Raw genomic sequence first — 13735 nt, 5'->3', positions numbered from 1 at the left:
CAGTCACGTGTTCATTCCGTTTGCGGGTGCACCCGACGACAAGGACACAAGGGTTAAAACACCAGCACGACTGGTTGTCAGGTCTCATGCGCACGAACGCTAAGCTGAACCCCACCTGTGGCGCGCATCTATTACGGTCTAGTACCCCGACCCATTTTCAGCTCAGATCAAGGTCACCATGGGCATGGCAGGCAGAGCCACATAGCGGGGATCGGAGGTGCCATTCCGGGAACGGAGCAGCACAGGGTGACACGACGAAGCAGCCGAGCAGGAGGCACATGATGACACCGTTCGCTCCTCCATGCATCCATCCGCATGTGGCAAGGCAAACGTCGCTGCACGGCGAAAGATGGCAAGTGAAGGTAGGGATGGAAAGTGGTAGATGGTTATCCGAATTATTCGAATTCGTATCCGCTAAAAACGTGCATATGGATATTCGTATTTGTATCCGTGTCTAAATGGAAGCTAAAATGGATGTATCCGAATTTGATTCAAAAATTCGAATTCGGATCCGGATATCCGAAATTCGGACGGATACGGATGTGAAACTGGATACTATCTGCATCCGCAAGCACGCGCAGACGCGCGTCTCGACACCCTGCTGCACCCCTGCCCAGCGCGAAAATTTCACCTCGCGCGGTCGCGCTAGCGCCGCTAGGGATGGAAAGTTGAGGGTAGGCACGAGCTAATCTGAGTACGGCATATATGCAAAACATGGGCTCATGGAATCTTGATCACAAGTTATTTGCATTGACCTTAGATAATGCAGCTGCAAATGATGTTTGTGTGGACACGGTCATTTCGGCTCTTAAGAATCAGGGTTCTTTGCACTGTGGAGGCAAGTTCTTTCATGTACGCTGTGCTGCACATATCATTAACCTAGCTGCTAAGGATGGTGTGAACACAGTTGCAGCTGTTATTGCAAACATTCTTGCATTAGTCCTTATTGTCAAGAGCTCACCTTTGCAATAAGAGTATTTTCTGAAGCATGCTGCTGATCTAGAAATAGCAGAAAGAGGTCTTTCTTTAGATGTGTCTACTAGGTGGAATTCAACCTACTTAATACTAGTTGATGCTCTTCGCTTTAAAAGGGTTTTTCAAAGGCTTATTCTACTACATCCTGAGAAATATAGTAAACATGCTCTTTCACCAGAGGACTGGGAGAATGCTGCTGTCCTGTGCAAGTGCTTAGAGATCTTTTATGATGCCACAAAAGTTTTGTCTGGATCTCTCTATCTGACAACGAACCTGATTTTTTCAGAATTCTGTGAAATTAACAAGCTCATTGAGTGGACCAAAAGCAAGGATAGTTTTGTTGTTTCTATGAAAAAATCTATGAAGGAAAAATTTGATAAGTATTGGGAGACGAGCAATGTTGCTCTAGCAGTTGCATGTTTCCTAGATCCTAGGTACAAGATGAAGGTGGTTGAATTTTATTACAGTGAGATGTCAGATGCCAATGGATTTGGTGACATGTATGAATTTAAAAAAATTGTCCAGAAGCTTTATGATTCTTATGCCTCCATGTATGCTGCTCCTGAAACAAGGCAAGTACAAAGAACTCAAGCAAGAACTGCCAGAACTTCTCAGTGTTATGTGGACTGAAATGAGGAGCCCAAGAGAAAAAGGTTGAGCTCGTTTCTAAGGGACAACATTGTTGAGTTGGAAAGAAAATGATCACTTTGACATTTTGAGTTGGTGGAAGACCCATGGAGTGAAGTATCCTGTCCTTGCTCGAATGGCAAGAGATATTTTGGCTATTCCTGCATCCACGGTAGCTTCTGAGTCTGCTTTTAGTTCTGGAGGAAGAATAGTTCACAAATACCATAGCCGATTGAACCCTCAAGTTGTTGAGGCACTTGTTTGCACAAAGGATTGGATAAAAGCGTCAAGGCAAGGTAATGGTGACAGCTATACTTGTAGTACTGCATTTCATCTATTTATTCCAGATTAGTCACTACTAATTTCGTCATGTTTTTCTGTCTATTTATTTCAGATCAAAGTGGTGTATCTTCAATTCTTGACGATTTAGCTTATGGTAGTACAAATGACAGAGTCGAAGATGATGAAGGTATATGAATTATTTGGCTAGACTGCTTGCTGTTTTAGTTTTGGATGCCCAAATTTACTTGTTTATACATATCGTTGGTTGTGTTGCAGGTGCTCTTGCTGATGCTGAGGACAACAATATGGATATGGAAGAGGAAGAGGAAGACAATTAGGATTACTCTTAGCTTTGCTTCAGGTGACTCCTCCCTTTGCCTTTTGTAATTTTCGATAATGAACCTGTGTGTTTTCAAATGCTGCCAACTTATTCTTTATGTGCGATTTCAATTGTGGCTCTTCTGCTAGTTAAAAATGAAATGTTAGAATGAAAAAAAAGAATTGTGTCAAAACTTATCTGTAGTGTCTAATCTGTGTGACCTACAAAGAATTTCATACCTTTCCTTATAATTTATTTTACTTTGAGAAAAAAAAATGAGAATTGTAATATGTGTACATTGTAATCTCTATGTTATCATGTCATTTTGTACGATAATGTCGCTGCTAATAAATCTCACCATTTTGTTGTAGGCTAGCAGAGGTGGCTTTACTGCTTGTTGTTCGCCTGTTCTCCTGCCTGCTGTTGGGATTGCTACTGCCTGTGCCTACCGCAGAAAATGTTTTGCTTAATTTATGAGTGCACTTCTATGAGCTCAGTGTCATGTATTCTGATTTGCAAGCTCAATGTCATGTGCTTAATCAGGAACTTAGTGTTACGTACTGTTTGGGATTTGTGAGTATTGTAATGTTGATGACTATCCTTACTGTTTGCATTTACCTCATTTATCTAGAACTGTATCAAACGTTATCCCTTATGATTTTAGATCACTTCAACGATCTTGGTTTGCATTTACCTCATTTATCTAGAACTGTATCAAACGTTATCCCTTATGATTTTAGATCACTTCAATGATCTTGGTCATTATTAGTACTGTACTTCTATTTTAGTTCGCTTTGTTATCTATGAAGGTGGCATTAAAATTTTATTTGTCTTTTTTGAATTTAACGATGTTCATTTCGAGTTGAATTGAGAAAATATCTGAATACGCATACGAATTCGAGGCATTAGTTTTGTATTTGTATTCGAGTGTATTCAGGTTTGTATTCGTATTCGAGTTAAAATGTGGTAAAAAGTGTTATTCGGATTCAATTCCATACGGATCCGATCCCAATTCCATTCCTAAGTGAAGGAGAGTGGAGAGGCGCACGGGCAGCTGCCCCTGCATGCCACAGCGGTATAGATGTCCATTCGGGCCGCCCAGCCTGGTTCGGCATGGGCCCGGCATGGCCCTTTAATTTTCATGCCGGCCTGGCCCGTCACGATGACTCTGCCGTGCCGTGCAGTGCCGACCCATGGGTCTCACCGGTGGCCCAAGGACGGACCCGCAAGGCCTTTTCCGTGCCGAGCCAGCCCGTCAAGCAGGGCCGGCTTCGGGCCACGCGAGACATGATGGCCCGCCGCTGCTACCGTTCCCTCGCGCTGCCGCCGCTACCGACCTCCTGCGCCGTCGTCGCTCCCGGCCCCGCGCGCTGATGCCACCGCTCCCAGCCCCGCGCGCCGCCTCTGCTCCCGACCTCTCGCACCGCCGCCGCTCCGGCTCCTCCCGACCCTCGCGCCGCCGGCGCCGCTCCCGGCCTCCCGCAGTCGCCGCTACCGCCGCTCCCTGGAGCCGACCCCCCCGCGCGGAGCTGGGGAAGATGCCGATGCGAGAGACATAGGGAGGCGGCGGTGGGCAGCAGATAGGGAGAGGAAGGGTAACGGGTGAGAGTTAGCAGGCCGAAGTTATGTTGCTGTTGAGCCGAAGAAGGTTAACGGACCATTTCAAACCGGTGTACTAAAATCGTGCCGGACTAGGCCACCCATCGTGCCAAGATGGCGGCCCACGCCCAGCACGAGCTACCGGGTCGGGTCGGTATGGGTCCGAAGAATTTGATGCCAAGTGGGGCTAGATTGAGCCCTTGTTTACTTCACCCCCAACTCCCAACTTTGGCACTATGAAAAAGAAGATTCCCATCACATCAAACTTGCGGTACATGCATGGAGTACTAAATATAGATGAAATTAAAAACTAATTGCACAGTTTTGTTGCACTTTGCGAGACAATCTTTTGAGCCTAATTAGTCAATGTTTGGACCATAATTCACAAATACAAACGAAATGCTACAGTGTGCTACAGTACCAGCACAGTAATTTAGCACCTTCCAATTTAGCCAACTAAATAAGGTCTGAGGCGAAAAAAAGGGCCGGGGGCTGCATGGACATCAATACACAGCGGTATGCAAAGCATGACAGGGGCGTAGCCAGTGGGTATGAATTGGCAGGCGCATGTACCAGCAGTAAAAAGAAAAAATCCCTTGCAGCGGCGAGTCGTGTGCGAGCGCACGCCAGCACGGCAGGAGGAAGCGACGCGAAGAGGTGGCCACTGGCCAGGACGCCAGGCATAGGGGCGCAGACTCTGCAGCGACACAGCCAGCAGGTCTCCAAAAGGATTATTTTGTTTGATTATTTTGAATTTGGGATATCGCTCTGTAGTTGAGGCTATTGGTCTATTGGAGCAACTCCTGCTGCTTACTCACAATTCTACGAGCAGCTCTCCACAGATACGTAATCGTTGGTTTGACCATATGAGTGACTTCTGACAATTCTTAAATCTTAAGTTTGCTAATACTATTAGTGTTTCTCTATTTTGCAATTGCAATATTCCTTGATATTGTTTACTTTAACCTGATAAAACCGTTGATTCACAATATATCATTTAGATATCAGGTCACCACTGATGGACAGCCATGAATTCATAATTGACTGGGCTTGATTTTTGGCATTTGCTATTATATTGTTAGCTATGCAAATTTTTAACTTATTTGTTGAACTAAAGATATTATAAGATCCTTTTACTTGCATACCGAATTAAATGAAAAATTTTATTATCGTATACCAAATTGCTCGGTGGATTTTATAGTTGTATACCGAATTGTATATTCGAGTATTGATTCGGCGTACCTGAAATCCTGGCTCCGCCACTGAAGCACGGGCAGTGGCCAGCGGCAGCCGCGGGTGGGTCCGTCCCGTCATGCTCCGGCCTAGGCGGGGTAGGGGCAGCGTAGCATGATCCCTTGGGCAGCGCGGCGTGCAGAGGGAATTAAACCGGGGGGCCGGCTGGGGGCGCCGTCCCGAGGCCAAGTACAGCAGCAGCGCCGGTGCTGCGGCCGAAGCTGCCTGCGGCAGCGCTAGGCGCCCGGCGGATTGATGGATCGGCATCCGTCAACCCCTGGCTGTCCCTTCCCGGCCTCCCCTCGCTGCCAAGTTCAACCATCGTGCCGCGTGCACGACGCAGATGCTGCCAGGGACATGAGGGAGAGAGGTCAGCTTCCTGGAGCACGGAGCACGGCCGATCGATGCGAGCTGCCGATGCATTGGCGCCGGGCTCGTGTTTGCCGCAGAGAGAGAGGATATGCGGCAGCCAGAGACCAGAGCCAGCCGATTCGATCGGCAGACCTGTGTGCACTGCTGTGTAGAGAGATACGGCCGGGGGTGGCGCCGTCCCCCGCGGACATCGGTTCGTGCGTCCGAGCGTGGATACTCGCGCCGTGTCGGGCGGCCCGAGCGGTGGACCGTGGACGTGACCGGGCCTACTGTTCACCACTCATTGCCGATGGACTGCCCGCCGGCACCGGCCTGCACGTCCGTTCCATTCCGAGCCACGGCCCCGTTGCACACACATTGGTGGTACTGGTACGCCATGCACACTAGCACGATTGAAGCAGCGCCTGCAGTTTCCCGCTACACTCAAATGTTTGCTACTCCCAAAATTTTTTTTGTGACCATGCATGTTTTGTGTTCATTCAAATCTGACGTGCCAGCTTCCACAGCAGCGTCTCGTTATTCATTCCTTCCCCCTCTCAGTTACGTATACAGAAAATACAGAATTCCTTCCTGCTGCTTCTGCTTTCCCTGCTACTGCAACTCCGCACCAAGGTCCTGCAGGCCTTGCAGCCGAAGCCGGAAGCGGCAGCTCCCATGGCGGCAACAGTGAATGCACAACACGTGTAACCCGGCAAGCAGGCCCCTACACTACGCCAAAAAACCCCCAACCGAGCACAGTCCCCTACACCTGTTTTACCCTTTCCCCTGCCTTCACAGCCATCACACTCCAATTAATGCCAGGCGCAAAGCGAAGCCTAGCCCCACATCAATCGCTCCGGCAGCATGTCTGTCACTCGCACGGTCACTCACCCCCATCCCTCCATCTCTCCCCCCCTCTCCCCAGTCACAGGCAGAAGCAGAGGGGCACAGCCTTGCCCAGAAAAAGCAAGTCGCACAGACAGGACACAGCTGCGCTACCGCACGGACACACGGTGAAGGTGAAGCACATCAATGGAGGGCATGGAGCTCGTAGCATCCACCACACACACCACCCTTGGCAGAATGGCATGGCATGGCAACAACCGGCAGGGGCTCGCACATGAGCTCAGCCAAAAGGAGAAAGCCGCAGGCAATGCCAAACAAGCACGGAAAGCGCTCGCCTTCTTTATCGCAACCGCCGCTGCCCGGCTACTTCCAGCTTGGAAAAGAAGCTTTACCATTTACATTACACCATGCCTGGTCACCCCCAAGAAACAAAGGTCACATTCCATACAAGTGCTCGCATTTCCTCCGGGACACTCTTTCACCGCTCGACGCGAGCGTGCCATTTACAGTACACGTGATCTTGGATCTTGGCTAGAACAACTTGGATCTTGGCAAGAACAAGAAACGTCCCCCTCGCTCGCACGCGCGATCCAACACGCTAACAAAATCACAACTACTAGGAGTAGCTACTTACACTTGAACCGTGACTAACTCACTATTACCAAGAACCAAGAACTGCCTGCAAATGTGCTGCTGCTACTGACTGATCGACTGATCGATGCTGCTAACTGTATGATGACTAGTGTGGGTAGTATAGAGTTTATACGTATCGTGGGACGGAGCGGCGGCGGCGGTGGCTACGGGTAGGCGGTGGGGTCGACGCAGGTGGCGACGCGGACGGAGAGGTCGTACTTGAAGGAGTTGGCGTACTCGAAGGAAATGGTCTCGCCGCCGAGCAGCGGCCGGCCGTCGTTGAGGAGGCAGTCGTCGTGGCCCAAGCGACGGAACTTGCTCGGGTCCACCAGGCTCACCGAGCTGAACCACCCGCACCGCACGTGGATGCCGGCGATCGCGCACTCGACGGAGCCGGAGTCGCCGTCCAGGCCGCCCAGGCACCGGTTCACCACGTCCACCTTGTACGCCGGCACCCCGCTCGGCAGCGGCGACGCCTGCCCCTGGTAGATCTCGATGTCCTCCGCGCCCGCGCACCCCTCGTCCATCCGGTTCGGCCGCAACGCCCCGCCTGCTGCTGCTGCTGCTGTTGCTCCCCCTCCGCCGCCGGTGCCCGTGCTGCCGGTGACGTTGCCGGCCGCCGCGGCGTCGACGCCTGCATCATTAATTCATTATTGCCAGGGCCACAGCACAAGCAAACAAAAACGTGAGACGCGGCAGAGTGCTAGTCGTGCAAGATGCAGCAGCAATGCTAAAGAGAGGCTATGGGCCCCGCGTGCACTGTCGAGGCTCACGACAGAACGAATCAATGGAAGCTTGGGGCGAGCAGTTCGCCATCGGCAATGGACGATGGGGTGGGTACTTGGGTACTTTCCTCCGGTCCTCCCCTTCCCCTCTCCTCGAAGAGAATCAGAGGTCGTTTCCGAACGAGCCCCACGACAAAACAGTGCCAGGCATGGGGCCGCACGACCGCCGGGGCGGCGGGGCCCGCGGGGGCAGGGCCCGGTCGGAGAAAGCGTGAGGCTGTGGGGCCCCAGGGGGCGCGGCGCCACAGCCCTGGCCGTCGGACCAGCGGATCGGACGGCGAGGGATGGGTGGGGAGTGGGAAGGGGGCGCGTCGGTGGGAGGCGGAGGACGGGACGGGGCTTGCGGTTTACCTGGCGGGCGGAGGATCTTCCGGGGCAGGGGCACGGGCGCGGGCAGGGCGGCGGCGACGGCGCGGGGTGCCGGGTGCGGCGGACCCGCAGGTACGGAAGTCGGCGGCGGCGAGAATCCTGCAGCGACACACGGGAGTCGGTTGGAGGGGAAGCATTAGTACAGCGTATAGTCAAGGGCCGGCGCACACCGAAAAAAAAGCCAAAACGAAAAGGCGAAATAATTCCAACCAAAGAGCGAAACAATTCCAACGAAAATTGTCTCGCGTTTGCGGAAATTCAACGAACAGTGCAAGGCACCTTTGGAATCAAAATCAAGCCATGCATTCGGCGAGGACACGAATTTCATCTGAGTTTGGGATTAAAAAATTCCCCCAAAAAATGCAAGCTTAGATTCTTCCAAGATTTCATCGAGTAGAGTTCACGGTAGTAGTTAAAGCTGGAAATGAAAAAAATAATTGGGTTCGCTGGAGCAGATTAATTGGTCAAAATCCCCCAACCGCGAACAGCAAAATTGCTGAAAAACCCCAACAAAACAAGCACCAGAGGCGGCAGATTACGAGCGTTTCAAACTAGTTTCCAGCAACGGAATCAGAGAAAACCAAGGCCACATTGCCGCGGCGGAGAAGTAGCACACGGGGAAGGGCGTAGACGGCAAGGCACCTGCGTCGGAGGGGGAGGCGGTGGCGAGGGCGGCGGAGCCGAGCAACACGATCAACCACGCCGAGGCGGCGAGCGCCCTCGGCAGCCTCGTCGCGCGAGAGGCTGTCAACGACGACGGAGACGACCTCATCGCGCCGGGACCCTGCAGCGAGCACGAACTCAAGGAGGTGAGTACTATAGTCAGATCAATCACGAGGCACCTCGAGGTCTCCGACGAGGAACAACCCAGAGCACAATGCAACGGCGAGGAAGTAGTACTAGAAGGCAACGAAAGCTGAAAAAAAGCAAGCGAGAGAGCGCGTGCTGCCTGCGAGCACAGCTAGCAATCACTTCCGCTAATGGGGGCCTCGCCCCGGTTCCACCGGCGCGCCTCGACCTCCAGGATGCCGACGCACTTTGTGGAACCTCACCGGCGAGCGGACGCAGGGAGGCCACCGGCACGCGCGTCCCCGGCGAGCGGCCGCGCGCGCAGGCACACGTAGACGACCTCGCCGCCATGGCCCGCGGCGAGGCCTCCCTGGCTGCGCGGTCGCGGAGCGAGCACGGCGCTCACGCCGGCGCTTCGGGGGCGCAAGGCCCAACACACGCGGAACCCGGCGAGACAAGGGGCGGAGAGCGAGAGGAGCACGATCCGGGGGACGGCGTCGCCTACCTGGAGTAGCTGGAGTCGTCGGACTGTCGGAGGCGGTCGCCGGCGACGACGGCCACGCAGCGGCGGCGCGGCCGGCACGCGCGGTAGGGTTTTCCTTCCGTCCCCTCACGGTCGGGTAAGCCCAACTCTCCCCTCGGCGATGCACGTGCGGGTGCCGCGGCCGGGGACGCGACGGGGCGAGAGGCACGGCGAATGTTTGCGAGGCGTGCGGCGGTGGAGTTGGTGCTGCTGCGGGCGCCCGTACGTGACGCTGGCTTAGTATAGGGGCCTCTCGCTGTCGCTGAGATCAGGGCCGCGCCCCTCCTGGGCCTGTACGAGGCCGCAAAGCTCATGCGGCTCTAAACTAGGCATCTTATCAGCCACCGAATAGTATTTATCTCTCACAATAAATTAGCCGTTTCAACTTTTCAACCGCTTATAAGTCCAATCAAACATAGATGAATTCTCAAAAGAATATAAATAACGAGATTTTTCACAGTATAGGAATAGAGAAACGCAGTATTGGAGTTACATCTTATAGTAACTGAAAATGCTGGATAGTTTGTATATTGTACAGTAGCCTTTTGGATACGACATAGGAAAAAATATGAAAGAATTTGAGGTGAGATAGACGGAAAGAACAGTTTCTGTGAGGTCCAATTAGTTTTGCAGAGAACGTTCCAAACTATTGGTCGTTTTAACTTTTTTAGATTCATAGATATTATTATGTATTTAGATATGGGGTATATCTAAGTGTATAATAAAATCTACAAATCTAAAAAAAGGTAAATAACCTATAATTTGGAACGGAGAATCCTTGAAAATTCATTTAATTTTGGCCATGACATGAACGTGCACTTGCTCAGGTTAATTAAGAAATTAAGAAAAAAATTCCATCTTAGTTGCATCACCTCACAAAAATAATGCTAATGGGATTCTTTCCCATGACATGAACGTGCACTTTGCTTAGGTTAATTAAGAAATTCAAGGCGAGCCATGCGTATAGAGGTTCCTAAGAATTGTACGAGTAATTTGCAAAGTACAGTTACCTTCGTTATATAAAAAGGACAGTTATCTTATGGAAAGAGTAAGATTAAATCTTTGATTCAGTCCATTTCAAAAAAAAAATCTTTGATTCAGATATTATACATGGCTAACACGGTTTGATGACTACTACTGCCTGATCCGGTTTCTTTTATCCCAATTCATGAGCCACATTACACCTTCCAAGTTCTATTTAATTCAGGTTATATTTCATCTAGTAGTATTTACTAGTTTATATCGATGAGCATACAAGTTCATGGATTAATTTTGGTTCTAATCTCGTTTTAGAGTTTCACATGCCCAACCCGGAGTTTCCAATGGCAGCAAGTTTTCCGTTGGCTGGGCTCGAGGGGCCGGTAAGGGAGGGGTCTGGGGAGGGAGAGAGCGAGTGGGCCCGACAGGCGGGGGAGCTTTGGTCAGGGGCTCAGGGCTGCGAGACAAAAAAGCGATCCGGTCTGGTCCGGTTCTGGTCAAGGCTGCTGCCTGCTGCGGTGGCGCCGTGGATGAGCGAGCGAACAGTGCGGGAGCCGGAAGGGGAAGGCTGGGCACTGGGCTGGCAGGCTCGACCTTCCTTTTGGCCTTTTCTGATTTGTGGTGAAGGACTTGGAGTTTGAAAATATCTTTTCGAGTTAGCTCTCCCCTTCGACGCTTGTTTGAAAAATTGAAAATCAAGCTTGAGCCCGTGGCTCCGGTGTGTCAGGTGGCCTGATTTTGGTCTGTGATTTTAGTTTTGAGTCCGGTACGCAAAGAATTCGATATGAAAGGTGGCACTCGCAAGGCGCAGGCCAAAAAGATTCCCGGCCCCGCCAAAGCCAATTCGGAAGGTGCTCTGGCCTCTGCTCTCACCCGCCTAGCTAACTGGTCGCCCGGAGAAAGAGATGGCCGCCGTCGCCGGCGAGCGAGGCGAAATCATGGGCTACTCATGCCGCACGCGCGGTGCGCATCGTGGAGCAGCCAGTTCGGTGGCCTCTGCTCCGCTTGCTCTTGCTCTTTCTGGTCTACTAATGGGGTAATGGGCACCACACGCGACACGGCACGTGCGACTCTGCCTGCTCGTCGTGCGCTGCATTTGCCCGGTTTGCCCTGCATGGAGGTGGAGAGGTATGCTGGGTGCTGATCGCAGAGATTCGGAGTGGCCGTGCTTTTAAACCGGAACCGGAACAACGGCCATCATGGTGCCGGGTGCCATCCTCGGCCACCTCCGCGCGCGTACGTGTGAGGCCGGTGGTCTGGGTACCAGCAAAAAAAAAAAGAGGAAGTGTGTGCTGCTGCCAAGTGGGGCCGGCTCGGTGGCATGATTTGCAGTCGGAGTTTATTAGCGCCGCTGGGATCCCAGCGAGAGCTCAGGGTCATCTCGGCTCATTTCTTACTTACTAGTATAATTACTGTTACTTCCGCGTAACCATGAACGATGTATATTCTTTTTTTTAAAAAAAGAAATGAACGATGTATATTCACTGTTTGATGGCATCGATCATGGTAACTTTACCTCCGTTTTGCTTTCTGCTAGCTATCCTCCGCCCCGCAAAGCTGCGCGCGCTAGGGGACCTGCAGTCTGTCCTCGCTGCCCTTCCGGCTTCTGCACTCTCGCAGTCACAGCGCAGCATGCACAGCCACCTTTTCACTTTCCGTAGGCTGCGTCCACGCGCCGTGCATCGCTGCTGCAGCGAGACGCACCACCACACCAGCCAGCCAGAAAACGAGTAGGAATCGACGAGGCCACGAGGCATCAGACGGTAGTTTTCTCCCCATGGTGATTCCTAATTTAATCTGGAGATCATTTCGCAGCATTGTTTGTTGACACGGGTTTTGACCTTGGCCAAGATTGATGAATTATATTATAATAAAATAATAATGGCAAACTCCATTTAAATATGAAATAAATAAACAAATTTAAATAATCATTTTAGAAAATCAATATAGTCTCGGCCACGAGATATAAAAATATATGTATGCCCCTATATATGTACCGCTTTAGCAAGCAAGGGTATTACCAACCAGTATACCATCATCAAATATTGTCGGTGTTTAGACCCGGCAACCTATCGAGGGGATGCTCGAGGTAGTGTTTAATACGTGGGGCTCACCGAGATCAGGAACTTGAAGGTGAACTCGAACACACGATTTAGACAGGTTCGGACCGCTAGATTGCGTAATACCCTACGTCCTGTGTGTTGGTTGGATTGAATTGCTTTGGAGGGGGTCTCTGCCTCGCTTTATATTGCCGGGAGCAGTGTTACAGGTTGGTTATTTACAAGAATACTAGTCGGATTCGACTAGGTGAGTCCTACTCTAATTGCTACGAGTAGTTTCCTAATCCTCGACTAGTTCTTGTCTTGCCACGTAGACTACACAGTCCTGCACTACAGCCTCCATGTCTGACACGTTTCGGTGTCCAGTCCTATATTTAGGACTGTCCAAATCTCCTGGTGGGCCCATAGATGTATGTACGACAAGCCTCCGAGTACTTTTTAGTCAAATGCAGCATTTCCGAATACTTTTGTAGGCTTCTCCGACTAGTTTTGGTGCTCTTCGAGTACTCCATCAGGTTGAGTCTTTAAACGTACTCCAGCATTGCCATGCGGCTAGAATGTGCTTAAGCCTCATTTTACTTGGTCTTGAATCTTCAATCTTGAATTTTTATATGGAAGTGCGGCGAAATTCGTATTCCATATGGAGTAGCCCCTGAGCCTTAGGTTGAATCGAAGAATCAGGCTAAGGGTCAATATGCAATTTGCATCTCTTTTTCCTTAAAATCCAAAGAAAAAACTTTTTAGCCGATGGGCACGTGGCACACAGCTCCCGTGCCATTACACGACTAGTTTGGTGGGTATAAGGGTCAACCTTTGGTCAACATGACCGTTTGTCAACAGTAACCTTATCTCTTCCGAAAATAATGGAAAGTGCCAACCAGGTGCGAAATCTTTAAGCCATTAAACCAAAATATTCAGTTTAATCCCGCTACTGTTACCGCGCTGCAGTTATAAATAATGGAGGAAAATATCCCTCTGTTTTACCTGTGCCATCTACTCTTCAACTTCTGCACTGTAGCCCTAGCGCTGCCGCTGCCCGATCCTCGAGTTCTAGCGCCACCATCCCCCACCACTTAGCCCTCGAGTGTATGCGAAAAAAGACCCTCGTGGCAACAAGGTGTGGCGGAACCGCCCAAATTAACCTGACTAAAATGCATTGAAGTCGCCTGACATGCGATTATGCACTTTAAGCAAGTCAACTTGGTCGACCGTCGGATTTCCTCCTATAAACCACGTAAACAGGATCGAGAAGCATCGCTCACGCGAAGGTGAGTAGCACAGAGATTACAACATTCCATCATGACAACATAGTTCAACAATTTATTACATCAGAGTTTTTGGAAATTCAAACCGAAATTTTGCATGG

At 50.9% G+C, this 13735-nt stretch overlaps 1 protein-coding gene across 1 annotated transcript; it reads right to left on the bottom strand.

Moving 5' to 3' along the window:
• Positions 1-6590: 6590 nt before the first annotated feature.
• LOC101752679 (TPD1 protein homolog 1A) lies at positions 6591-9513 on the bottom strand. The gene is made up of 4 exons (XM_004962591.3): positions 9314-9513; positions 8662-8803; positions 8002-8118; positions 6591-7499 (listed from the first exon to the last, which is right to left on the bottom strand). The coding sequence occupies exons 2-4, from the start codon at positions 8789-8791 to the stop codon at positions 7030-7032; spliced, it is 717 nt and encodes a 238-aa protein (XP_004962648.1). The 5' UTR covers positions 8792-8803; positions 9314-9513; the 3' UTR covers positions 6591-7029.
• Positions 9514-13735: the final 4222 nt, after the last annotated feature.

Source organism: Setaria italica, chromosome III (genome assembly GCF_000263155.2).
Source record: "Setaria italica strain Yugu1 chromosome III, Setaria_italica_v2.0, whole genome shotgun sequence".
NCBI lineage: Eukaryota > Viridiplantae > Streptophyta > Magnoliopsida > Poales > Poaceae > Setaria > Setaria italica.
Note: the sequence above shows the minus strand (reverse complement) of the source record. Positions and strands in the feature narration are given on the sequence as shown.